At 37.3% G+C, this 27,829-nt stretch overlaps 3 protein-coding genes across 4 annotated transcripts in view; 1 reads left to right on the top strand and 2 right to left on the bottom strand.

Annotated features, from left to right (window-relative positions):
* The window catches only part of CMSS1 (cms1 ribosomal small subunit homolog), a 367,164-nt gene that overhangs the window by 313,027 nt on the left and 26,308 nt on the right, over positions 1 to 27,829 (bottom strand). The gene's annotated exons all lie outside the window — the stretch shown is intronic.
* FILIP1L (filamin A interacting protein 1 like) overlaps positions 1 to 27,829 on the top strand; it is a gene marked incomplete at its 5' end in the record, with an annotated part of 121,987 nt that overhangs the window by 74,633 nt on the left and 19,525 nt on the right.
* LOC306670389 (uncharacterized protein) lies at positions 239 to 6,592 on the bottom strand (the record flags this gene model as incomplete). The annotated part of the gene is made up of 3 exons (XM_079155074.1): positions 239 to 375; positions 533 to 2,751; positions 6,491 to 6,592. 2 exons carry the CDS (start codon positions 6,590 to 6,592, stop codon positions 2,299 to 2,301), a joined length of 555 nt encoding a protein of 184 aa, XP_079011200.1. The 3' UTR covers positions 239 to 375; positions 533 to 2,298.

Here is a 27,829-nt window from a genome sequence, read left to right as displayed (position 1 = left end):
AAAAAAAATCTCAAACGAATTTCAGGTAGGCAGAGGGAAACAAGTGAAGTCTACTCATCAACTACTGTGGCCAAGAGCACAATGCACAATACTGGCTGGAGATTACACGACACAACTCCAGTAGCTCTTGTGTCAGATAAATGTTTGCTTTCTCAAACTTTTGACTCAGGTAGAAATTATCATGATACTCTAATTTTATTAGAATAAGGCACTTTGCTGTCACTGTCCTAAAAAAACTGTCTTAGTAAAACACACAATACACAAGATGTCTCAATGTGAATAACACCCTTTATTAGTCAGGGTACAATCGGGTGGCTCTGCTGTGTGGCCTGAAAAGAGGGTGTGTCTTGGCTTTCCTCCTTCAACATTTTCAGCCTGAAAACATGTAAGTTTCTCCATTAAATCAGAATATTTCTTTATTAACAATAGAACCTCTCAGAGATTCTGGGTAAATTATTAGAAGATAAGTCTAAGGCTGTATAAAACACTGATTTAAATCCTTCTATCTATGCAAACTTGGTAGCCATCTCACCCTTCCAAATGTGTTTCTTCATTTGAAAAACAAGACATCATCTCAAAATGTGTTGTGAATATTAAGTGATGGAATGCATGTAGAGCAGAAGGCATGGTCACTGGTGATCTAAAAGCTCAATAAGCAAGGGTTATTATTGGTTACTGAAGAAAGTGGTCACATACCATGACCTTAGTTGGAAAGCTGAGTCATAGCTGGGCGAGAGACTCCACGGAGCAACAGAGCACCAAGCAAGGCAGACAAAGAGTAGGAACCTTAGACAAATCCTGAACTCCAATGTCTCTATTTTCAGAAAAGAACTAAAGAAAAGGGAGGAAATAATATGAACGTGTTCACAGGGGAACTAGGAAGTCAAAAGAATGAAAATGAATGCAAAGCACGAGTACAAAAATTTTTAGCTTTGGAATAAAAGTACTTTATGCTATCAGTTCAGGGCTGAGATTCAGGTGTTTGTGTTTCATGCAGCTTTCATGACCATCATTTTATCTCATTTGTAATAAAAATATCTAGCACAAAAGTCTCAAAAAATATGTTTAATAAGTGTGAGGCAGCACAGAAGACAAAAAAATTACAATGCAATTCACATAGGGCAGAGTAACAAACCAAATCAACATCTAAAATGTTATTACAAAACTGCAAAATTTAAATTCAGTTGAAGGGTATGGTTGTTCACATCTCTTTAAACAGAAGATATGAAAAGCAGGAACAAGTTTAGTTCAGGCTTCTCAATAGTAGAGTGATCCAGAAGTACTGGCTAAGTGAGCCTCTAGTTGAGCAGAGGACACATGCTTATTTTTGTGCCCTGCATCACTTCCACTAACTATATGACTGCAACCATCCTTTCTCCACCCCACACTAAGAAGAAACAAACAGATTATTTTCATTATTCTTGTTTGACAAAACATATGGAAACAATAATTCTATAGACATATGTACATCATAATAGGAAGCAATCCTATTTTAATGTAATTTTAAAAGGGTAGGTTTTAAATAGACTCAAGCTACTAAAACTACTCATCCGAGGTTTGCAAATAAGGCTGCCTGCCACATTCATAATTTATTTAGCAGATTCATATATTTGGGCTAGGAGTTTAGAGATCACTTCTCTTATTGACATTCAAGATAATTAGGAGGCTAATTGTCATTTACAAGAAACAGGATTATGCAAGTAAATCTGCCTCATACTGGGGTATGCTAGGCTTAATTCAATCATATTTGGCCAGTTTCTTTTTTCTTGTTTCTTATTTTCTCTTATTTTGTTTGCTGGTATAAGAGTACAAATAAGTTAAAACTGGCTCTAAGATTCTATTTTTTATACTTTTTCTTGCAAGTAAGTACAGCACGAAACACTTAATTTCTTTTTAAAATATTTTCCCTGCCAAATAATCTTACTCGTTTTAACTGCTTTCGTTAAAACACTGGCATGCAGAAATGGGGAACGAGAAGGTTCTTTCAGTGAAAACACCGAAAAACTAAGATTTCATCTGGCCTTCCCATCATCACTTGAAGAATTGTTTGGTAGTTACATCATCAGGAAATAAAATACTATCCTCTGAGGACCCCAACTCTTTACAAAGAGGAAAAAGAGGGTTTGAAGTCTAGGTCACCCGAGATGGCCAAAACCCCCTTCCCTATCCCACCTTCCCCCAGCAACCAAAAAAGAAATGTGACAAAAATGTATTTACAAAAGTTTACATTAGACTAACAGAATGTGCATTTAAAAATGCAAACGAATGAAAGAAATTTGAGATCCAGAGGGAGAGAAGTTAGGAGCGGATCCACCGTGACCCTAATGACTCGGTTAGCCCGGCGCGAGGGCGCGAGCGTCTCGGCCCACCGCCCATTCCAGCCTCGGGGCGCCGGGGTCCCACCATCCGTTCACACCGCCCAGACATCTGCGGAGCGGGAGCGCATCGCCGCGCTGCCGCCGCCGCAGAGGGTCTGGCTGTCACCGGCGCCCCCGCCGCCCGCGCCGCACATGCGGAGCGCCTTATAAGGCTGCGCAGTGACGTAACGCCCATAGGCCGGGCGCGCTCGGCGTCCCGCTCGCATTGTTCGGGCGACTCCCGGAGCGCGCACAGCCGGCTCGCAGCGCGGCGCGACAGCGGCTCCGGCTCGGCCCGGCCCCGCCCGGCCCGGCGCAGGCAGCTCAGGTAAGCCCGGAGGGCCGCTCCGCTCCAGCGCGGGGCACTGCTGTCCGAGAGCCAGGGCGCGTGTCTCTAGGTGGCTTTTAACCTTGTCTCAGCATCTCAACTGCAGACAGGTTTCGCAGAGCGCATCCAATGAAGTCTAGCTTCAAACCCCTTTGGACTCGCACGAAACTTAAGTAAAAGTTTTCTCCCGCGGAGAAAACAGGTTTGGGGTTTACATTTAAATGTTGAGAGCTGGGGGCTGATACATACGCTTTCCAAGTGAGCTGCATATTAAATCTGCCTCTATGGAGAAATCTTTGAGGAAAGGGTGGGGAATTAGTGTAATGCAACAACTCTACCTCCCTATCTCCTCGCTTCGGGACTCAAACTCGCTCACGTCTTAAGAGCAGAGTGCGAAACATTGCCACATGGTAGTGAATTTGTTAGTGCCTTTTTTTTTTTTTTTTTTTTTCTTTTTCTTTGCAAATTTAATATAAAAGACTAGAAAAATACTGTTGGTAATACAGCTTGGAATTAGGATGAATTCAACAAAAACTCAAAACCTTTTCAAGCTTCAAAAATCTTATACTGTTCTTTAAAAGCACATGTCAAATTTGTGCAAGAAAGTTAACTATCAACAGTTGTGAGTTCTTTCAGCTTTGATTCCAGAAACTGGATAAATGGCAAGCTGGACTTAAAGCTGTCCTCTCTAAAGTAATATTTTGGATAATATGTAAAAGATACTAATTTAGAAGGTGAAATCTATTGAAATAATTTTAATCACTGGCATATTGAACTATTAATAGTTACATGAAGACCCTGAACAGGCAATTACAAATGAACCCTTACAGTATGATCACTGAACACTTGGCAGACATTGAAAATCGATATACTATTTACTTTTCCAACTAAAAATCAGCCCAGGATTTAAAAATAAAAGGTTATACTATGTCAAGTTTAGAACATTGGAATAGGAGATGAAAAAAATGACTTCTTGCTCAAAGTTTATCTAGTCTGAATATATACTGTAAAACAAAACTTTAAGAATGGTGTGCAGAATTATTTCCCTTTTTAATTAGCATTTATGTTTTGTAAGCATATACAATACAAATTCAGAAGCCATAGGCTGTCATTATTTTGACTTACTCTCAAAACTGTAAAATGCTTAATATTGTTGGCAGTGAAAAGACCATATAAGATAACTGGATGTTTAGTAAAAGTTTAACAAAAAAGTGCTTTAGTCATATTAGGTGTGTTATGAATTCACAATTTTTAAAAATTTAATTGTTAAAAATAAGAAAAGGATGTGAGATTTATCATTTGAAACATACTTTATTTAAAAATGCTCAAAATTTGGGAAATAGCAGTGATTCTAGTAATTCCTTTTTTTTTTTTTTAAGTGTATGACATTGATGCCTACCATTTTTGCTTCTTCGGAGGTTTTTTTTGTTTTGTTTTGCTTTTGCTAATTTTGTTTAGAGCAATGCAAGACTTGGTTTTTGTATTCTAAAGGAAAAATTATATGTTATTTGGCCTGAAGATAGGCTATATAAACTCCAGGTTAGTGCTGAGAAGTAGGATTTCCCCCAAACTATTATTTCAAACCCAGGGAAGCCTACCATAATGAAAAGAAAGGGGCCAACACCCAGGTCACTGTGGAGAAGTTCAGAATATGCAACAGAAGAGTTGTTTATTTGATATAGGCAGTAATTGGAAACTGAAAAATTCCTGCCTTGGGTAAAAGGTATTCTGCACTTTTGAATTTAATAGAGGAGAAGGGGAAACAGAAACCATCAATTATTGTTTCAGCTATACCCAAAGTACCATCTGTACCATAAACTAGATCAACTGTTGAAAATCATAACTTCTATCAAAGCTCTAACAGCTGTGTTTCCCAGAGTTTGCCTTTTTTATTATGTTAAAGCAGACAAGCATCAATTTTTAAAATTTTTATGACACACTTTAATATTCCACACTTTTTTCCATTTTATTAACATTTAAAGCATGGTTCAAAGAATAATCACATGTTAAGACCACTTTTAAAAAATGAAAATTAAAAAAGATTTAACATGGATACATTATCTCACAATGGGTTCTGTGGGTAAACATTTCTTAGTCTTTAGGACAATCTATCTGAAGGAAAAAGGTGTTACGACAGAATGAACATGTATTTTTACACTTTCAAGTAAAGAACGTAATAATGTATACTTATTAATTTGTGCCTTTATGATAGACAGCTTATCTGTTAATCACTGGTATTTCTGTGATATTTTCCTAAAGCTGTTATGGAGTCTATGGTAGCAGCCAAAATGAAAACATGAATCAAGATTTGACTGTCTTAATTTTCCAGTAGTCTTGCAATTTCCATTCATTTGCCTTCTCATAAAAGCTGTGGATTTCATTTTAGGGTTCTCTGCCCTTTTCCCTCCAAAAATGTACTTCTGTTAATAAATGAAATTTGAGGTGAGAAAGTGAAAATGGAGGAGAGAGAAGAAAATTCCAATAATAATTCTTTAGGTCATGTTTTGTTCATATCTTGTGTCTCAGGGGAAAGTGAACATTTTACAAGGTGAATAAAGAAAAAAAAAAAAGACCCTCTATATAAAGGAAAAAGAAAAGGGAGAAGGAAAAGAACTATTCATAAAAGTCTGGATATTGTGGGGTAATAATTAGAGGATGTAAAGCAATACTGGTCTCAACCTCCCTCAGGAACTGAAATGTCCCATCTGTTGTTCACATAGCCAGTTATTATCTTTGAAAAACTGAACCCATTCTACCTTATTCTCTTAGGTATATCATTAATTTAAAATGATTTTTATGGTTTACTTAATTTGTATTTGGCAACTAAATTAGTCTTAATTTGAACTGTTTATTTTCTATATATTATATTTAAATAAGGACTTAAAGATAAAGAGACGCTGCATATACAGCCAGCATCATAAATGCTCAAAAGAAGTATTTGTGGCTGTTTCAGCCATCACCACAATATTTCTGAGCCACAACCCAATCAATCACTTAGGCTTAATGTTAGCAAAGACTTTTAGGACTTCCTCTAACTGGTCATTTGAAGTAAGGTGGGGCAGTGACTTCTTGAATCATTGTGTGAGATGCACTAATTCCTGGTAGATCGTCACCTAGTAAGGCCTTCTGCTTGCTGCTTTTTCTTAAATAGATTGACTTGAGATTTTTTTTCTCCCTCACCTCATCTGTGCTAATAGTGCCCTAACTTGAAAGCTGGACAAAGGTGGGAAGACTCACCAAAGAAAGTCTCTTGGTTCTTTTTCAAATATGAGAGAAACCTGCTTTCCATGCTGCTTCTCTCAGATGCTTTAGCAGACTGATAGAATAGCACCAGTTTTAAGTTTGAGCTCAAGAACTGTGAATCACATACTGGCAGTATTCCTTCTCTAATCTGACCTTCCTCACTTTCTTATACTCTACTGGTTCCCAAATAAAGTTAACTATTAAGGATACATAATAATTATTTTTTAACAATAAGATTTGCAAATTATGTGTTTGTGGGGAGGAGGTATGTAAAGCAGACAGATAAGGTTACATACATATACCCAATTTTTTGTATTTATGGTAACTACTAATTCTAGCCCAAATGACAGTTATAAACACCTAAAGAGGACAAGTATTACATCAGAATAATAAAGGTTCATGAATTTGAAAAATACCTTGGTAAGTTCTACTAAATGGACAATGTGCTAACCCATACTCCTGAGTGTACATGTACACACCAACCTGTACTTCTGGCATATAATAGCTACAGAACTTTACAGCTAGAAGAGGCAGAGGAGGTTATCTGATCCAGATGCCTCACTTTATAGAAGAAACTGATGTCCACAGTGTGACTTGCTCCAGAGACCCAGAGCTTCTCAAAGGCAAAGCCAAGGGCCCACTGTGTTCTTGGACTAGGGCCCATCAGTGGTTTCTCCTTTAATTAATGATAGAAAGAGAGGCAAACAGAAGCCTCAGAAGCAGCCTTGGCACTGTAGGTGGTAATGCAGATATAAAACTCATTAAAAAAAGAAAGCAGAAAGGTTCAACTTCTTGTTAATAAATAGTAAGAAGGCAAAGCAGGGAGGTAGAAATCAATACTTCAATCAGGCTGCACAATGGGAGAGAGGTAAAGCGAGGACAAAGAATTCAAATAATAAATCTATTTAAAGGTCTGCTGGATGGCAAAGCACACTCTGCTTGGAAGGTGAAAGGTGCCCTGGAAAGAGTGTGTGCTCTGTGGTCAAAGACATTTAGTTCTAAACTACTAACCTGAGAAGTGACCTTGTCTCAGTAGCTTCCAACTAAGCATTCTGCACTTCCCAGACTTCCCCAGCCAGCAAGCTCAATGCCTTCAAAACAACCTCCTCCCCAAATATTCAGGAAATCACCTAAGAAGGCTGTAAGTTCCGGGTGATGTCTTGCTTTATTTTCCTTCACACTACGCATTGTGATATGCCATTAAATTACATATTAACTACTTGATTACCGTCTGTCTTTTGGATTATAAATTCCTCCAGGGTCAGTTTTGCAACCAGCTCTATCTGTAGCACCTAGGAAAGTACCTAGCTACGGTTAGTAGGTGTGTTAGTGGGACAAGAATAGTATCAGATAAATATATAAACAAATTACAACCTAGAAGCTTCTTATATGGTAAGAAAAGAATATTTCTCCCTAAGGGGGTTAGGGAGGGTCCCTTCTTATAGATTTCATTAAGGAGCCCTAAATAAATCTCTGCTAATGCTTGAAGTAACCACATAGAATTGACTTACAGATACAAAAACTGGAAAACAAATTAGGCTCAGATTAATTCAAGGCAGTGAAACGTGCTTTGTACTGTACAGAATGTACTGTGTAGGCAGACTAAATCAGATGCTTCTCTACTCTGCCCACCTCCATCCTTCTTACTTTAACTCCCTCCCCAAATAATGAGATTGAAAGAGTACCAGGTGAGTTGCCCTGGGGCATGGGATGTACTAGAAGTAAAGTATGGACAAGCACCGTATAGTGGTTTTATCCTTAATGAAGGGTGGATTCCTCTGAGTCTTTCTAACCTCTAGTTGAGGACCTAGAAGATATAGTCATGGGACCCAAACAGCTTATCCTCATAATAACAGAAACCAGTGTATTGCCTTTTCCTAAGCACACATTTTGACTTCAAAATGGCCATGGGTACTTTCTGTATCTGAATTAGCATATGTCAAATTTTATAGAACTGGAGTGATTTTTCTATAATTTCAAAGTTAGGTAACTCCAATGTTAACCTATGAAACCACCCTAGGGATAGTACCTCTCCTCCTCTGCAGCCAGCTGTTTCAAACAAAAGATAAGAGAACAGGCCCAGCAACTAAGTTCACACAACACCATGTCACTAACCTAGCTGTACCTATTAGTACTGACTAGCACATTAGTGACAAGGACTAAGTTCCTAAGCAGCTTTTGCACAAAGGGTGGCTTTGGTCATGGTCACATTCCTGCCATTTTTTTTTAAAGGACTGGTAAAACAATGTAGATGAGAGGTTAGCTGAAAATAAAAATTAAGTAAAAATATGGGAATGTAAAAATTACAAAATATAGTTAACTGCCAAACTTGCCTACTAGTGACACTGAATTAACATAGACAGTGTTGTTTCAATAGTAAGACCAATAATAATGAGTCAATCAATCTGAGTTCTACTTTTCTTGGCTCTGCCATCCATTCATTGGTGAGCCTCCTGCATCTTCAATTTCCATAAACCTCAAAAAGGAACAAGGTCATCAACCCCAACCATCTGGGTAAAGATTGAATGGTGGGCAAAAACCCCTAGGGGAACTCTGATCAAGTACAGCATAGACTATATGAAAATACAGGTTACTATTGATCATGTCTTTACAGAGACAAATCAGCTAAGACAGTGGAGGCACTAACATGAGGAAAAGAGTTCACATGTAAGTGCCGGACAGCTTAACATAATTGTAGCACTTAAGCCTGCAAAAGCTCCAAATCATTGCTCCTAGAGCAGCCCTGAGGATGAGGTCAGCCCTCCAACATGGGCTGCTCTGACAGAAGCAAATCTGCAGATTTATTGTGTCTCATGGCCCACCAGTACTGGAACAAAAGTTTAAAGGTGAACTAACTCCCCCCCCTTTCTTTTCAAAATTCTTTTTTTATGTGAATCAAAACAAAACAAATCTCTGAGCACAGATCATAAGAAGAATGTAAAATATTCATCACATTTGGACTGACAAGACTTAAGTGTCTGCTGTTATTACATCTGAAGAAAAGGAAAGAGCTGCTTGGCCTAGGAGCCTGGGGAGAAAATGAGAAAAAGTTCCCAGTTTCTTGCTGAAGACAAAGAAGTGCTGTGAGATGCTGTGGAAGTCTCTTAGCCTGAACTTGCTGCTCTGCTAATTGGGAATAACAGAAGAGGTGAATCATTCCATAGAGTTTTGTGAAAATGAATCCATTGCCGCTAAAGGGAAATTATCTCCCCTGTAAAAACAACATTGGGCTGAGGGTGTAGCCCAGTGTTAGAGTGTGCTTGCCTAGCATGCATGAGATTGTAGGTTTGATCCCTAGCACCACAAAAAATAAAAAATAAAGAAACACCAATTCATTTATTGTCAAGATAAACACACATTATTAAAAAAAAAAACATGTTTGAGGTTATTATCTTCAAATAATGTGATTGGCTTTCATGTGATTGGCAATATGGAGGTATTTTCAATAAAGGTGACAACAGCTTCATCAAGTGATTTTAAGTTCCACTTCCCTCCAAGTAAGATTATTTTTATTATTTCATAAAATTCATTACACCTGAGCAAATATGCAAAGAATCACAGGCAAAGACAAGATTCTCCATCCAACTCTCCTTATCTGGTTTTCATCTAAATTGGTCTCCAGGTGAATTCCTTACTTCACTGAATGGCTCTCCTTCTCAGAAATGATAAGATCAAGAGAAACTTGTTCTTCTCCAATAATGAGAGAAAATTCTGGACACTTTAGGCACCATTCAGCCTAGAAAGGGATACGTTTCCCTAAGAAGATGGCTCTTCTCATTTCTCAATCATTTGGTCACTAAGTATGCATGGAGTTCAAACACATCAGGTGATATAGAAGTATCAATCCTTTGTATCATAAAAACCATAAGAACTATGAGACTTAGGAAGGGAAATCAGCCAGGGTTAGATAATTTAAGGAATAGTCATGGAAAAGATGGGATGGGAACTGAAATGTACATGCAGCTATTGACTGAAGCATTCCAAAAAGGATGGCAGATTTATTCCTTGGACGTTAACTATGAAAAGAGAACCCGAGGTAAAATGAGAAAAAACACTTTGATTAAGATCAGAATACCCAAACTCTTGATTATTAAATCCATTATTTGGCCTTCAGAAAAACCTGGAATTCACAGAAAGGAAGACATCTTAAAAGACTTAAAGTTTTTAAGGTGTAGGTTAAATGTGATGATAAAGTAGCTAGCCCAGTGCCATACCTATTGCAAATGCTCAGCTATCTATTACTCTTCTAGTTATGCCCACAAGAATGATACTCCTCCATCATTCTGTACTGGTGTTACAGTAGGCTTCTGCCAGGCTTAGGAGGAGGTGCATTACAGGATACAATCCTTCTAAGGAGCCTGGGTTCTCTTAGACTCAGCTATAAAGGATTAAATTTATTGGAGAAAAATCCATGTCTCTAGTGCCTAACCTCAGTAACTCCCAAAGAAGGTTATCCTACTTCCCTAATTCCCCTGCTAGAAGGCAGTCCCTCCTGTGATAAACCCACATGAGCATTCCTAAAGATATCTTAGTCACCTAAGTTAAGACACAAGTTACTGAGCATTTAAAGGACCAGAGAAAGCAGATGACAACAAAAGGCTTAAAAGCTAGCCTGGAATCTCCCTATTGTATTTAGAAAGTTCCTCCATGCCTCAGAGACACACACAAAACATTTTAAGACAAATCTTACTCCTTGCGCTAAAGGGCTTAGGTCAGAACCTAGGCACAGACGATTGAGATTCCATTTTGGAAACTAATAGTCTAAATGCTTCTCCCCAGGTGTGAATTTTTCAGTTTAACTATACTTTCAAAGTTAACATAACATTTTGTGTCAGAACAAAAAATGATTTACTTCTTTGCTTTTACAGCACACTTTGAACTACAGCAGATGCTTTCCATATAAAGAACCAAAAATAAATCGGAATCTCATGAAATTCCAATTAAGGTTTTCAATATAGTTATGAACCACAAAGAGTTGACAAGCCATAAAATCTCTTGACATGTGAATTTGTGTACAACATAATACAGGAAAGAAGGGAGGGAAAGACTCTAAAAGTTGCTGGAGGTTATAATTTTGTGGAATTAAGATTTAAGGATCTCCAAAGACTTTATAAATCTTAGATATGTAACTGTATTGCTTTCCCCAGGTTGCGCCAGAGGTGACAAGCAGATGAGACCAGGTCAAACAGTTGGAAACAGGTTTTGGTCCAATAATTCCTGCCTACCAGATAGCTGGATTTTCTGAAAGTGGTTTTTCAATTGTTTAAGAACTAGGGTTTTGCCTTTTTCTTTTTGAGCTGTGAATGGGTAAACTTTACAAGTGAGGGCTAGTGAAATCAGTGTTTTTTTTCAGAAACACTTTTTTAAACTACAGAACACCTGAAATAGTGTGCCCTCTCTGAAAATTTAAATCACAAGGTAAAATATGGTTAGGGCAAAAATGAATGGGTATTCAAACAGCACATACATGGTATACAGTAGCCTTTTCTTTAACTCTGCCCCAAACTGAACATTTCTCTGAGAGATAACTAAATGAGTGGAACTCATGCTTAGGAACAAAATGAGCAGCAGACCCAGGGCCAAGTAAAGTGAGATATAAAGTCACTGCTCTCATCTCTGGCCGACCTGAGGGTGACCAGTGTGATATCTTGATAGAAATGCCCTCACCACACAAGCTAATGTTCTGCAGAACACATTCATTTTAAGAGAATCCGGCTTAGAGGACAGACATCAAGATCAAACTCTTGTGTTTAAGGATTTGGTCTTCTGAGTGCTCAGAGTGGCTGAAAAGGAAAATGTACCAAAATGCTTTGGACTATTGGTCAAGGGAATGCTAAATAAGGCCCAAATGACAAAAATAATTTAAAACTTTTACAGTGCATGCAAGAGGACACATCAAACAGACAAGAAAATCATCATTTATGTTCCAACAGATTTTACAAAGAACTTTTTCATACTTGTCTATAATCAGACTTCACGTATGGCCCAAATTCTAGCTCTTCAAAAATCATGCAAGAGACATAAACCAATCATCCTCAGGAACTGAGAAAAGTCAGGAAGGGAAATGTGAGGATGTTCACTGTGCCTCAGGACTGAACTGTTGGTTCAACAAGAAACCAGTCCACACAGAAACCTTCATCCTCAATTGTCTTATTCTCTAAATACTATTAAGTGTATTAATTTTCCTGTTCCTTTTACCATTTACTGTCTTACTACAGCCAAGATGAAAGGTAAAAACAAAACAAACAAAAAATAGAAGTCCTTTCTAAGAAATGTCTCACACTATTGGGGCTCCTCTCTACCCTGTTTCTGTGGCAAACAATGTGACTTCAGTAGTCACAGTAGAACATAAGCCTTTGTTGTTGTGGTTTCTAAATTTCTAAAGCTTGAATTTCCCACTAACAAGTTCGGAAATATTTGGTTTCCCAGGCATACCATGTTAGCCACTGCCTCTGCAAAGACAGCCAGACTACATGGAGGTGAAAGCCAGCGAACTCACCCACTCTGGCACATGGCTGACTCCTGCCTTGCCTCTGATGGACTGAACACTGAATAATTAATATTAAACAAGCTAAATAAAAGAAGATAGCCTTAAAAACAAAAAACAAAAACAAAAACAAAAAAAAAAAGAAAGAAAAAAAACAGAGAAGAACCAGGTACTTAAAAAACACTTTTTTTTTTTTTTTTTTTGGTTCAGAGTAAGATCTGGAAAATTTACTCTTTGCAAAAAAAAATTTTTTTAAAGAGAATAATAGAACAGCAACTCATAAGTATTAAAAGAAAGGAATTATACTAATCTTCCAAAATACCTGTTTAAATACCTGAATGAAAATGACCTGTCAAGAGGAAAAAGGACCATTGAAAATTAAAAACAATGAAAATTTAACAGCTACATCAGTGCTTTTTATTGTTGTTGTTGGTGGTGGTGGTGGTTTACCTTTGTTCAGGGGATTAAAGACCTTGTGCCTGCTAGGTAAGCCCTCTACTACTGACCTACATCCCTAGACTCTTTTTAATTTTATTTTAAGAGGCTGGCCATGGGCTTGCAATCCTCCTTCCTCAGCCAACCAAGTAGCTGGGATTATGGGCATGCACCACCAAGAAGTATCCTTTCTTAACTAATCCATTTCTGCTTTCTCAATCTACTAAGATACAAAAAGAACATCTAAACATAAATGGATTTTGAGCCAACAAAGAAATGCATGTAAATATTCTTAATAAGATAAAAAATACATATACTTTTCTTTGGGTATGTAATATTATGTCCCTGAAATATGACTGAGAAAAGACTGCCTGTTAAAAATATTTTCCAAGAACTTTAAGTTCCTTGAAAATGTTCTTCGGAAATGGTATTTATGACAAATTCACCTCCTCTGGGGAACATGAGATGTTATTACTGGCACAGTCACAATTTTTTAAACTACCCAAAAATAATTATGAATTCATGCCAAATGACTGAGCTTGCTATATTATTTCAGTGATTAAGACAGTATTTACTAATGTCTCATGATCAAGGCTCCACGTAGCCATGAATCTACAGAAAATACTGTGACAAAACAATGGATTGCTAGTGGTGGTGATTTTGTGTATCTTTGCAAAGGCAAAATATTAAATATACAAACTTACTGGTGAGGATGGCATATGATATATGAGATAGGAAGTATGGACATACGTCTTAGTTATGGGAAGCAGGATTTAGAGTCTAAACGACATCAGCATTCTGGGTTTGACAATTGCTAGCAGAGCCACTGACAAATTATTTAACTCATAAAATAAAGACATTAATACCTACCTCTTATGACTATTTCCAAGACTGAAATGGTATGTGGCATATAATAATTGCTCAAATAACTGTTATTTCCAGAATTGTAGAGGGGAGGGACAATAACATCAAACCTAGTTTAAAAGTAAAATCAGGTATCTGTTCAAATACTTAGCAAATATTTATTGAATACCATTTAAGCACCAGGCCCTGTTTTCAAACTGAAAACAGCACTGAATATAACAGTAACCAATTATCAGTCAATTAGTGAACAGAATGTGTGCAGACACAGGCACACACACGTGTACATACAAAACCACACACACACACACATCCCTAACCATATTAAGTTTTCATTTTAGAAGGAGACCTAGCCGGTAATAAAATAAATAAGTAAAATGTAGTTGCTAGAAGGTACTAGATGAGGTAAGAGAGTCCATTGACCCCCTGGGAAGACAGCCAGCACAAAAGCACACAGTCCCTGTTGTATTTGAGGAACAGCAAGGAGACTGGTGTGGCTGCAGCAAAATGAACAGAGGGGAGTGAGTGGTAGGAGGCAGGATGGGAAGAGGAAACTTCAGAGGTCATCACTGTCTGACTTTTCTAGCATATGGCCTGGTTAAGTGAAAAAAAAAACAGGCTTTGAAGGCAGTTATTTTTATTCTGGTCTGGTTACTTGTGCTGTTCAGTAAATTACTTAACCTCCCTAAATTTTAGTTTTTTGATCCCTCCTCCATCTGGTAAGTGGGTATAATACTTACTTCATGAAGTTGTTATAAGGATTGAGATAAATGGTACAAAACAGATCTTCAGTGTGCTTGTTTCTTTCTCTCAATAAGCCAAGTCTCACACTGGGAACTGGAGTCTATATTCCAATTCTAAGGCTATCAAAAAGATGGCCTTGGACGGTATTTAACTGCCTCAGTCTCAGTTTCTCAACTAAGAAAATAAGTGCAGATACTATACAGACACTGTAAAGACATATGTTCAATAATTAAACTTTTGTTATAAATCAAATAAGTTTATTATTAGAATTTATCTTAATATTAAAGATAAAATATTCAAAAAAGCACATGACCCCTGTACCTTTGCACATTCCATTTTTTTAAATCCTACAAATTTTCATTTTTTAGCATGAAATTATAAAGATTTAATTCGTAATATTTTATTCCCTTTTTCTGATTGTGCTTAAGAACAATGATCTAATGCAAAGATCTCCAAGAAATTTTTAACTGCAAAAAGCAAGGTGTTGAGGGGCTGGAGTTGTGGCTCAGTGGTAGAGCACTTGCCTGGCATGTGTGAGGTCCTAAGTTTGACACTCAGTACCACATATAAATAAATAAAATAAAGGTCCATATATATACATATATATATGTAAACAGCAAGGTGTTGAGAGTAGTGTTTACAAAAGTAAGAAAGAAAGAAATTTTATTAAAAGAGGGAGAAAATAAGAAATTTTATTGGTATTTGTTCACTCATTTAAAAAAAACCCTGTGAGTACATATAAGAGGCTAGAATTGGTACTCACAGTTGGGAGCTAAAGGATGAGGAAAGAGGAAAACTCTTCACAGTACCTCTTTTAATATACATACTTTGAAATATATATTATATATTTAGGAATACTAATTTGAAATCCAAGAATGAAATTCAGATTGCTTAAGGAGTTTAAACTTCACAAAATACCTGCAAATTTAGTTATAAAACAATATGAAAACCGTAAATACTGTTTCTCAGACATTTGGATTTCTCACAACCTGCTGGCTTGTATTTTTTTCTGAAGGGCTCAAAAAACATTACAAAACATCCCTCAACATTCCATTCTTTTACTGTGGAAACCAAACCTGGCCCTACTCTACTCAGAAAAAATACTGTTCCCTTTGGGTCTGTCCCAGACCAGTCGGCCTACCCTGCTTTTGGGTTTCCCAAGTACACCAAGTCTATGAGCATGTGAGTCCACAGAGCAAGTGCATGTTCACATTCAAGGAACAAAGGAGGAGCAAGGGTGAGATGAGCAGAACGTCAGTGAGGCTTTGGGAAGGTCGCTGTTAGCATCCATTTTGCTATACTGTAGTTCACTGGATAGTATACATTCCAAGCATCGTTTTTTTTCCAGGAAGGGAGAAGAGCTGGGTAGATCTGAGAACAAAACAGAAATGGAAAAAAAATAGCTCACCTCAAATATATTTGAGCAGCAGATAATTTTAGATGAAGAGTTATGAATGCCAAAGATAATACAAAGAGATCCACCAGGAGTTTTCCTAAAAATTAACTATGTCTTAAAATGGTAATTATCAGTCAGACACAATTTTGCCCCCACTTCCTGCCCTGGGAACATCTGCAACGTAGAAGCATTTTTTGGTTGTCATGACTGAGTTGGGGGTACTGGGTTACTTAAGGCATTTAATAGGTAAAGGCCATGGATGCTCTAAACATTCCATAATGCACAGGACAGCCCAGGACAATGACTCAACCCAAATGTCAGTAGTGCTGAGGCCAAGTTCAAACCCTAACCAAAAAGGATAGTATGTCTAACAATGAGCATAGCTGAAAAGATGAATGAACTGCTTAAATGTAGATCATATACACATATTATGTCCTTTTAGCTTTCATTCTAGTTGTGGATTTTTACTATTCCTTTCACAGATGGCCCATACTTTAGACCAGCCCATTATGGCTGAGCTGCTCTCCTATGTTACCTCACCATTCTGTTGCTCCCCGCAACCCCAAAGGTGAACAAGTAGCAGTTTTAATTATTTATAAAATTATTTTTTAATTGAAAAGAAAAAAATACATTTATAGCCTACAACATGATGGAGTACACTGTGGAATAGTGAAAGCAAGCTAACTAACATACCCATCATCTCAAATACTTAACATTTTTTGTGATTACAACATACAAAATTATTTTCTTGGGGCCAAGGTATAGTTCAGTGGTAGCACGCTTTACATGCTTGAGGCCCTGGATTCTATCCCCAGCACCAAAACCAAACAGACATAAACAAATAAATGAATAAAATCTATTCTCCTAATACTCCCCACCTGATTTCCAATGATAACGAACATGTGTTTTTTTCAGGCAGTATGTTAAGGGAATTTTTATGGATTGGTTTTTACTTAATCCTCAAAATAATTCTACTATGAGGGAGGATCTAGTATTATCTCCATTCTGCAGGTGGATAAAATGAGACTTGTAAAGCTTACATTGCTTGCTCAACCAACACTACATTGAAATGGGGAAACCAGGATTCAATTCCCAAAATTGAACTCCAGAGCCTGATTTTCTAAGGCAGTACTACCCTCCCTCCTGTAGTATTCCATTGTCTCTTCCCCAGTGGTGCTTTGGTGTTGGCAAAGGTACAAGCTCCCTGTCAGTCATCTCGCCTGCCCTTTGCCTCTCAGTCACCTGCACTATTTACTGCCATCTACTACCAGGGCAATAGGGATAAGGCAGTAGGAAGGATATCAGCCTTATCCTAAAGAAGGCAAGTATATAAGATGCAGAACAACAGAGATCAAAGAAAGGACACAACAAACCCCTAGGAAGGAGGAGGAAATGGAAAGTGTTAAGGACCTGAGCAAAAGCCCTACAGCACCATTGTAGCTCACACTTAAATGTGTCTCTGCATGCTGTGTACCAGGAGGCACTATCAAGAATATGCACATAAACACCTTATGCTGAGTGGCTCCCACCTCCACAACTGGGGATTGAACTCAGGGCCTCACATATGTTAAAGTAAGACCCCCTACTTTAAAGTAAGACCTCTGAGCTACATCCCCTGCCTTTTTAATTTAATTTTGAGACAGGGTCTTGCTAAGTTGCCAAGGCTGGCCTTAAACTTGTGATTCTCCTGCCTCAGCCTCCTGAGTCTCTGGGATTATAGGTGTTTATCACTGCATCCTGCCTGAACTATTTTTGAATACTTCTTCCTAAAGTGGCAGGGAAGCCCAGGGAAGGCATCATAGGCCCAAGTAGACCTGAAGGACTGTAGACATCTATCTGAAACAGTTTGACAAGGACCTACAGTCTCTTCTGTTGAAAGACAGGTTTTTTGTTTTGTTTTGTTCCTTTCTTTGTGTTTGTGTTATGTGTGTGTGGTGTAGTAGCAATCAAAATCTAAAGTTTGGAAGAGAAAAAAAAATTATCTGAGAAATATTTTCCAAATAATTAAGAACTTCAATTCGGGCGGGGGGGCGAAGGGGAAAAAGAAAAATCTCAAAAGAAAAGTGAGTAGGCTCTCATATTCAGCACAGCAGTGTATTCACAGTAACTGTTTTTTTAAAAGTTCTTTCTTGATAGTTATAATAGATTCAAAAACAAGGTTAAAAAGACTATCCAAGTAAATGGCAAAAAGAAAAACACGTATAGATTTTCTTAAATATGAAAAACCAAATGGAATGGAGGAGGCATATTAGTGGTTCTTAAAATTTTTATTTTATTTTATTTAGATTTTTTTGCAGTGCTTCAGTCAAACCCAGGGTCTCAGAGGTATGCTAGGCAAGCAGTCTACCATAGAGCCACATTCGCAGCCCACAACAGTAGATTAAGTGAACATCCATCATCTACAAGGTTCCAACTAAAAAGCCCCCAACAGTACAACACAGAAGTAGTAGACAAAACATAGGTCAGGGTCTAACTACTTCTCATGGCACAGATTTACACAAGTTGTCCTTACTGTCACTCCCCAGTTAATTCCTGTTTCCTGTTCCACACCCAGCCCCAGCCTGAGCACCTTTGCAAGTCTCTACCTGGTGGTTTGGAGGGTCTTTCCTAGTCCAGATGCCACAGTCACCTTGGTTGGTCTCAGGATGAAAATATTCTCCTTGTAACTGTCTGTGCCTGTGGGCTTTCAGACTGGTATTTTTCTGGTTCTGTAACCTTACTTTTCAGCCAATTTTCTTAGTAGAAGACCATGTTCTAAGTCAGTTACTTTGGTCTTTGCTAAAAGAGAACAAGATTTGTCCCAATGCCAGTCCTCCACTCAATTTGAAGATTCATTACCTCTTCTCAGAATCCTGTTTATCTGCTAAAAGCTCCCCAACTCTTTATAATTAATAGATCATTTGGCAATTTACATCTTACTATTTCACTTCCCCTGCCAACTAGAGAACCAAACAAGATTGTCCACATGATGAAGAATCCTGACCCATTTTTAACATATAGTCCTCTGACACCAAACTAAAACCTCCTCCATCACTTCACACCCTAAGTATTGTTTGACAATGAAGGAAAATAGTAACTCAGCTTGCTGAATCTGGGCCCATTTATGGTGTCTCTAAACGATCTCAATGATGATGACAGGACCTTCAGTAGTAAGGACATAGAACAGACACAGATGTACGCTCATACTTGGCTAGCAAATGCAAAAAAAAAAAAAAAAAAAAAAAAAAAAGTGTTACTGTTCTTCTAGATCTTGCTGACCAAGTCAAATGAATCAAACATTACATTATGGCTATGGTATGCTGTAGCTGTAATTAAAAAAAAAAAAAAAAAATCCAAACTCTGACTTGCTTATGAGATAAAAGAAAGCTGCATACATAGAATAAAGACTGATCATGGCTATTTTTATAAGTGCCCCTAAAAATTAGACCAAATAGTGAAAAGTTCCATTGAAAAAGCAAGAAACACAGCAAGGAAACATAAATTATAGGCCTGATTACTACGAGCCTATCTCAAGTAAAGGAAGCTTTCCAGTAAATTTCATGTAATTACTCTGCAAACTGCTGAAACTCTAGTTATCCATAAACATTGCTGCTAGCAGTGTGGTGCAACAATAAAAATTACATATTAAAGAAGAATGGCTAAAAGATAAGCAAGATAATATTCTGACCAGACTATAAGACTCTGGCCATGAAAACAGACATAAATATGAATAAAACAGTGATATATATAATTTTCTGCTTAGTAATCAACATGTTAAATTAGGAGAAAAAGTAATGTATTAAACTAGCTCGGGAATAGGAGAACAAATATGGGAATAGAACCTCATTGAAGCAAAATATATACTTTAGACTAAGATGAGAGTTGCACTATTTTAAATATTGTATGAAAAGACCAAACAGATTTTGGTATCATCATATTACTTGATAATTAATGGGAGACTAAATTTTGACCAGATTGACCTGTGCAAGTATACTGGCAGATTTGGCGGGGGGAAAGGGCAAATTGACAAATAACACACACAATGCTTTGCACATAGTAGGGGCTCTTTGTACTTGACCTATAAAGATTTGAAAGGAATTAAATGTCATCTGAACTGCATTATGGATACACCCATTTCTAAAAACAGGCAACTCAGTGGTTTTTGTACCCTTATTTCAAATTGTGGTTTCAAACAAAACATATTTAAATTATGAAGATAGCTCTAAAGACTGGGAGAGAGGAAATTTAAAAGCTGAGAATATCCATCTACGTGGAAGGCAGTGAACCAATGGATTTATTAATGACAGAATCATCAAAGCAGTGACTAGTGAATCTGGGGACTTCATTAGGATGAAGCAAAGGGCTGACCAGTGACAGCTCAAACCAGAGGCTTTTCCAGAAAAAGACACATTTGCCATTTAATTTCTACAGTCTATCCTCTAGCGCAATGATTCTCAAAGTATGGTCCCCATTAAGAACCACAAGGTCAAAGCCATCTTCACTTTAACAATCTTTTTCTTCCTCATTCTCTCAGAAGTGGTCAGGTTGTTTTCTAGAGGCTAAATGAGGTGTTAGATTACGTCCTTCCTATGACAGTGAATGCAATGTGTGAAAAACATCTGAGGGTAGCTGTCTTCAATTAAGTCTGACATTAGAGTCTGTAGAGAGGTAAAACAATGCAGTTCTTTTCACTAAATTTTTTGTTTCAAAGTTATTTCCCTTAAAAATGTTATTTATGTTAAAATATAATGGGTTTATTATTTTTAACAAATAAATGAATGTTTTTTAAAAAAATCTTAATTTGAATTTCTAATATAGCAAATACTGAGAGATAAAACCCATATTCTCAAAAGCTCTTTGGGGTACTCAATAATTTTTAAGAGTGTAGAGGGGTTACGAGACCTAAAAGGTGAAGAACTGTTGCTCAGCAGCCTTTACTGAATTGTACTGAACTATTTGTTCATTCATTCCTAACAGTCTACAAACTCTTTGAAAAGAGGATCCTCCCTCCCCTGTTTACCTCGGGATAGCCCTAGTATTAACTACAGCCATTCGTTGTTTTGTAAATTAAATGAACAAACATACTGCCATATTCAGAACATCAAAAACTTAAAATACAAGATCTACTTCATGAATACAGTGGTGGACTGTTACTCTCTAAAATGACAGATGAGAAATTAAACTGAATCTGAAGTTGTTCACTACTTACAGGTTGATTTCTGCAGCTAATAGAAAATAGTATCATTAATGGAACTGGTTTTATTGCTTGTTAATCACCCTAAGCTTACTTATAGGAGTCAGTTGTTGGAAAACTGAAACAGAATCTGCAAAAGTAGGAACAATTGATAGGTCAGAGTGGTCAGATTATAGACATGTATTTCCAATTTCATCTGCTATTGATGTAATTTTGCTTGTGAGGTAAATATGTTTCCTGAAGAGCTCTGGACTGTGAAGGAAAAATGTAAGAACCATGCCTTTGTTTCCAGAGTTGAAATAACCAAAGGACAGTGACAGGCTAGTATGTGAACATTTACCACTCATCCCTATTGTTCTTAAACAAGCAAGTACACACAGTTCTAACACAGGGATCTGAAGAAGGAAAAAAGGAGTTGTTCAAACAGTCCTGATTCTTTCTAGAGTTTCTGTAACTGAAATAGAGGCAATAATATACTTAAAGAACACCCATGGGAAACCCACTTACACCTCATTTTCTTAAATGCCTAAAAACCACCCTCAGTAATCCTCCACCCTAGAGAATCCTCGTTAAAAATGAATAAAACTTCTAGGGCAGTGTTGCAGTTATTTTCTACAGAAGGGCATACTTGTTCATTTTTTCATTCATTCAAAAAACGTGTTCATTTTGTTCTCTACAAAGGGTTTTGTGGTAGACTATAGAAGACACAAATGAATCACTTAGATACTCCTGTTCTCAAGAAGTTTATATTTTTGTAGGGTTGATTATGATATATATAAATAGGACAAAATCAAAAGTGGCCAACATTGTAATATAAATTCTTATGGGTATGACTGGCATTATAGGGTTTAGACATACCATCTGTTTCATACGTGTATTCTATGGTGTATATTACTTAACACTCTGTGTCTCCCACAGAGGAGATAAAATACAGGCACATGTGTGCTGACATATGTGTGTGTAAATAAAAACTGAAAAGACCATTTGAATATATAATTTGTATTGAAGGGCCAGCATTATGGTTGGTACCAAGGAACACTCAAGATGACAGATGTGATATGTTTGAGAAAACAAGTAACTGGCATTGCATATAATAATAGTGATAAACCACAGAAGTTATAACAATTCTGAGCCATAATAGAAACTCTAAAGAAAAGCTGTAATAAGACACTGCTTTAAGCCAGTTTGGATTTAATTACCTCACATTTGTATCCATAAAACCAGCTTCCTCAACCTGTTTGTATTGGACAGGATTCTGTGAATGTTCCTATAATCCTGTAGTGTCAGTACTTGAATATGAATATAAGTACTCCAAGACAGTAGTCTTCAAACTGAGGAACACGTACCCCTGAGGGTACACAAAGACTTTGCAGGGGTATAAGGCATGGACAGCTTTAAGGGAATTAGTGTCTAGATTGGCATTTCATACATATACTCTTTTCAAAACTGATCTGCCAGAAGTGTTTATGTTCTTCTATGAGTTCTCTTTTTCCAATAACCTTTTCAAAATATCCAACATGCTCAGCTAACTCTTACCTCTTCCTGGGTTGGAAACCCCTCTGGGGCACAAGACAAAGGAACAATTACAGAAAGTCTTACTCCTGCTAGGCACGGTGGTACATGCCTGTAATCCCAGTGACCTGGGAAGCTGAGACAGAAGGATCACAAGTTCAAGGCCAGCCTGAGCAACTTAGTGAAGCCCTAAGCAATTTAGTGACAGTCTGTTTAAAAATATAAAACAAAAAGGGGGCTAGGGTTGTGAGGCACTGGGTTCAATACTTAGCACCACATAAAAAAATAAAGTCATTAAAAAAAAAAAAAAGGGATGGGGATGTAGCTCAGTAGTAAAGCAACCCTGGGTTCATTCGCCAGTACCAAAAAAAAAAAAAAAAAAAAAAAAGAAAGAGAAAGAAAGCCTTAACTCCTGGAGTTCCAGGAGAGCAGCAGCAATAGCTCAGAACCTACGATTATATAGAATACTGCTTTGTCTTGAAGTGAGATGGTTGCTAGCAGAATGTGTATTTACATATTTACTTAAGTTGAACTCAGTTTTTTTCCATGAAAGAATGACTGATTTGGCTGTCTGATTTATTAATGAGCTTGTTTAGATCGTACATCAGACTTGAAAATGTATCTTTTGCAACCAGTAAAACTTTGAATTAAAAACATCTAGATGTTTTAAAATGTGTAAAAACTTTCTTAGCTTCAAAAAATTATTTTAAAAGATAAAAGGGAAAACATTTGGGCTGTGGTTGTAGCTCAGTGATAGAGAGCACTTGCCTAGCATATGTGAGGCACTGGGTTTGATCATCAGCACCACATAAAAATAAGTGAATAAAATAAAGGCATTTGGTCCATCTACAATTAAAAAAGTTTTAAAAAGGCAAACATTTGAAAACATTGCTCTAAGAAATACAAATTTTTAAAAAATCCAAAAAAGAATTTGATTTGTTCTTTAGGTTGACGGTTTGTCCATTCTGAGTGTTCTTTGATAGACACCTTGTATGGGGGAATAGTCACAGGCAGTAGTTTACATTTTGGGTTGTAGAGGCAAAATGTTGTGATATGGGGAAACAACACAGGCTTCACTCCTTCCTGACCTTTCTGAGACCAAGGATCTCATTTTCAGGAACTATCTGGCAGGTAAACATAAAGTCTTGCTCTCTGTAGTCAGTCCAACAATCAGCAGACTGGGCATCATCTGGGATCTTGCTACAATGCAAACTGTGAGGCTCACCCCAGAGTTACTGTTTTAGTCAACTTTCTTTGCTGCTGTGACTAAATGATCTGACCAGCACAATTATAGAGGAGGAAAGGTTTATTTGAGGGCTCACAGTTTCAGAGGTCTTAGTTCATAGAACGCTGGCTCCATTCCTTGAGGTTTGAGGCGAGGCTGAACATTATGGGGGAAGAGCATGGCAGAGGGAAGCAGCTTGCATCATCAGGAAGCAGAGAGAGACTCCACTCTCCAGATACAAAATATATATACCCCATAGCCATGCCCCAATTCCCACCTCCACCAGCCACACCCTACTACTTCTATTAATCTCATCAGGGATTAATTCACTGATTGGGTTAAGACTCTTACAACCCAATCATTTCTCCTCTGAACCTTCCTGCATTGTCTCACATGTGAGCTTTTGGGAGACACCTCACATCCAAACCATAACACCTACTGAATTGAAATCTGTAGTTTAACAAAATTCCAGGTGATTCAAATGCACACTAAAATGTGAAAAACACTGACAGAGAACATGTCATTAGAAGGGAAGATACAATCACTAGGTGTATATAACTCAAGTGGGAACTTTATGTTGCACCTGCTTAAGTAAAACTGAGTAAGGCAGGAGGTGGAGTGCAAATTCTAATGTAAACATACACACACACACACACACACACACACACACACAAACAGATCAGTGCTTCTCAACTGGAAGCTATATTGCTCCCAAAAGACTTTGGCAGTCTGGAGACATTTCTGGTTGTTATCATTGGAGGATGCTGCTAAACATCTTAAGAGTACCCAGAATGGCCCTTCACAATAAGAATTTGTCTCAAAATGTCAGTAGTGCTGAGGTTGGAAAAACCATGGCATAGATTATATAACATTCCTATATAATGGCATTTTTAATTGGAACTATTAGTGGAAAAAGGAGTCATAATTTGCGCACACAGCTCTAAGAGAATGGATTTCAGGTCTGGAGAGTTCTGCTTCTCAAGGTTCATGCTACTTTCTTATGAGAACCCAGGTTAAAAGCTCTCAAAATCATGTATCTGCATTCGTTAGCAAATCCAGAGTTCATGATAATCTGTGTCAGTCATACCAATGCCAAACCTTATTAATTTGCTAAGAAAAATAATGGAGACAGGTTAGTTACTACTTTATATAATTTCTTCAAGAAATTATATTTTCTTCAAAACCATAAACTCACCTCAGACTTAACCTTCAAATATTCCTGGTGAAAGGCGAGAAATAGTGACTTAGGGTTAGCCCACTCACCACTATCAGGAGTGATTTCTCTTACCTTCTCTCACACATGTATCCAGCAACACTATATATAATATCACTACACACAGCCAACTGCCTCTGAAAAGTTGTCAGGGCTTCCTGCCCTCAGTTCCCACTGGTTCCTGGTCCTGATCTCTGGAGTTGACTGCTGAGGGTATAGTTTTTTTTCCTACAAATAAACCCCTGCTTCCTTTCCTGAGGCTTTAACAGGCTAGACTGCTGACTGTCCCATGGGAAATAGTGAAGGTATTGGGAAACAAGGAGTAAGAAAACAATTGGAGCAAAAGCACACTAATTCTCAGTTTGTTTTTTTTTTTAGATTAGGTAGAGGGGAGTGAAGGGAGGGGAGGGGATGTGGGGATAGGAAGGAAAGTAGAATGAATCAGACATTATTACCCTGTGTACATAAATGACTACGTAACCGGTGTGATTCCACATCATATACAACCAGAAGAATGAGAATTTATATTCCATTTATGTATGATGTGTCAATGTGCATTCTACTGTCATATATAACTAATTAGAACAAATTAAAAATCATCAGTTTTGTATGACTACCTTGTAAGATGGAGCTTGGGGAGCAGATGGGGGTCGTAGCCAGTTTACAAAACCCAGGAAAAAGCTGCATCACACTTGCATTATGATGAAAAAGATGCACTATGCTTGTTCCCCGAAACACTAAACACAATGGAAACAACTGAAATTTCTTTGAAACTTCTTTGCTGGCTATCGCACTGCCCAGCTTTACTAATTACTATTCCATTTTAGTGCTCTTTTCATTATACTGCAAAATAATCTTTTTACCCTTACATCTTAAGGAAACACATTCCCTTCTCATAGAAATAAAACAGCGGGACTGAGGTATAGCTCAGTTGATAGAGTTCTTGCTTACCTACCATGAGCAAGGCCCTGAGTTTGATTCCTAGCAAACATACACACACACAAATAAAGAAAAAGAAAAAGCATCACATGCTATTATTTAATAAACTGAAAAGAAATCCTAAAATTTTTGTGAAATTATTTTTAAATAAAACTATAAGCAACTGGGGTGTAGAAGGTGTATTTCAGTGCAGTTATGCTCAATTCATTGTCAAGACCATTAAATCCAATACTAATGCTAAGGCAGGAGGAAAAAGCACTTTGCCAAAGTTTCTGTAACTATTTCACCACCAAAGCAATTTACCTGTGAACTCTGCCACTAGGTCCCACAACCATTCAGGAAGAAGATACCATGTTTTTCTTCTCAGACTCCCAGGTTTCTCAAGTACAGAGTGGGGAGCAGCCAGGAACCATGATCAAGTCTCTTACCAAGACCCTAGATGAGATCATCATCAACCCCACCCCAGCATCCTGCCTAGCCTCTTCTGAAGTTCACAGGCCACAGTCAGTCTCTTGTCAAGTTCTCAAAACAGGAAAAACTAAAAGTGGATCCTCCCCACAAAAGACTTCGGGCATTCTTACATTACACAGTTATTTTAAACATGTTCCTCCTGTGTAGTATAATTACAGAAAAGAGAAGATTCAGATCTCAAAAAGGGCTCTCTATTTCTAAGACTTCCCCAAATTAGTTTCTTTTTCAAATGTCCTCTCAAATTCTTAACTTTCAAAAAGTTCTGTGATAAGGATAAAAGACATGCATTTGATAATTAACTCATTCCTAATAGAAATAATTTATTAATATATTATGAACATTTCTCTTGATCAGAAAGCAAGAACTATGTTTACATCCATGTCAAGTCCTTTAAATTCTTCAGGGATTCCATTCTATTTTAGCTTCTGTATAACAATATTGCAGAACTGTAATTACATCCTCTATAATCAGCCATTCCCAGTGTAATTAACAGAGCCACAAGTTTAAAACTACAACCTCCCTGCTGAGGTAACTAAGCATGTGGAAGATAATTCTGCCCATGAAATGCTCTCTTGTTATGCAAACAAATTTAAAATATAAATGAAAAAAATAGCATGTTGTAATAGTCTTCATTTAAGAAGGAATCATTATGTTCCTGATAATGTTTCCCCTCCATCATTTCTAGTATTGAATTCTCATCAATAAGCTCTTTCCTACCAAATTCCTTGCTCTTCCCATATGTTGTGAAAACCCTCAAGCCCAGTTCAGATGCCTCAACTCCCCTCACTAAACTGTCATTCACTAGGAGGAAAAAGGTATATGTGAAGTGGTTCTCAGATAATGTCATGCTAATACAAAACAAGTTTTAAGTGGCAGAGCAGTCCATCAATAAAGTGCATAACTTCTAAGCAATGTGAATAAAACTTTATCTTAACTAAGGATCAAGGAGTGAACACCAAATACCAGTATATCACACATTTTAATGACTCAAGGAAACCATTTAATAAATCTAGGAATCATAATTAATAAAAAAAAGAACAACAGCAACATTTATCAAGTGTTTACCATCTACCAGGACCATAATAATCTTAGATGAATCACCTCATTTAATTTTTACAAAAAGCCCCGAAGGTAAATATAAAGATTGCCCCCGTTTTCATGAGAAAATTGAAACTCAGAGATGTTAAATAACTGCCCAGGTTCATTAAATGAGCTGGTAAGAGTAGGTCCAATCTTGAAGCCAGGTTTAACTGAATCTCTAGCTCATACCCATTTTCATAGCCAGTAGGCTGAACTACCCTTCAACTGTTACACAGCAATTTAAAACAAATATTCTTGGCTTTCCTCTTCTATAAAGGCTCCTGGTAAACTACAACTGTTACTAATCAATGGTAGCTAACAAAGAAGCAAGATACTTAACAAGATTCTCTTTCCCTCATCAAATA

The sequence above is a fragment of the Sciurus vulgaris genome (genome assembly GCF_902686455.1).
Source record: "Sciurus vulgaris genome assembly, chromosome: 10".
NCBI lineage: Eukaryota > Metazoa > Chordata > Mammalia > Rodentia > Sciuridae > Sciurus > Sciurus vulgaris.
This window is presented reverse-complemented; position numbering and strand designations above follow the sequence as displayed.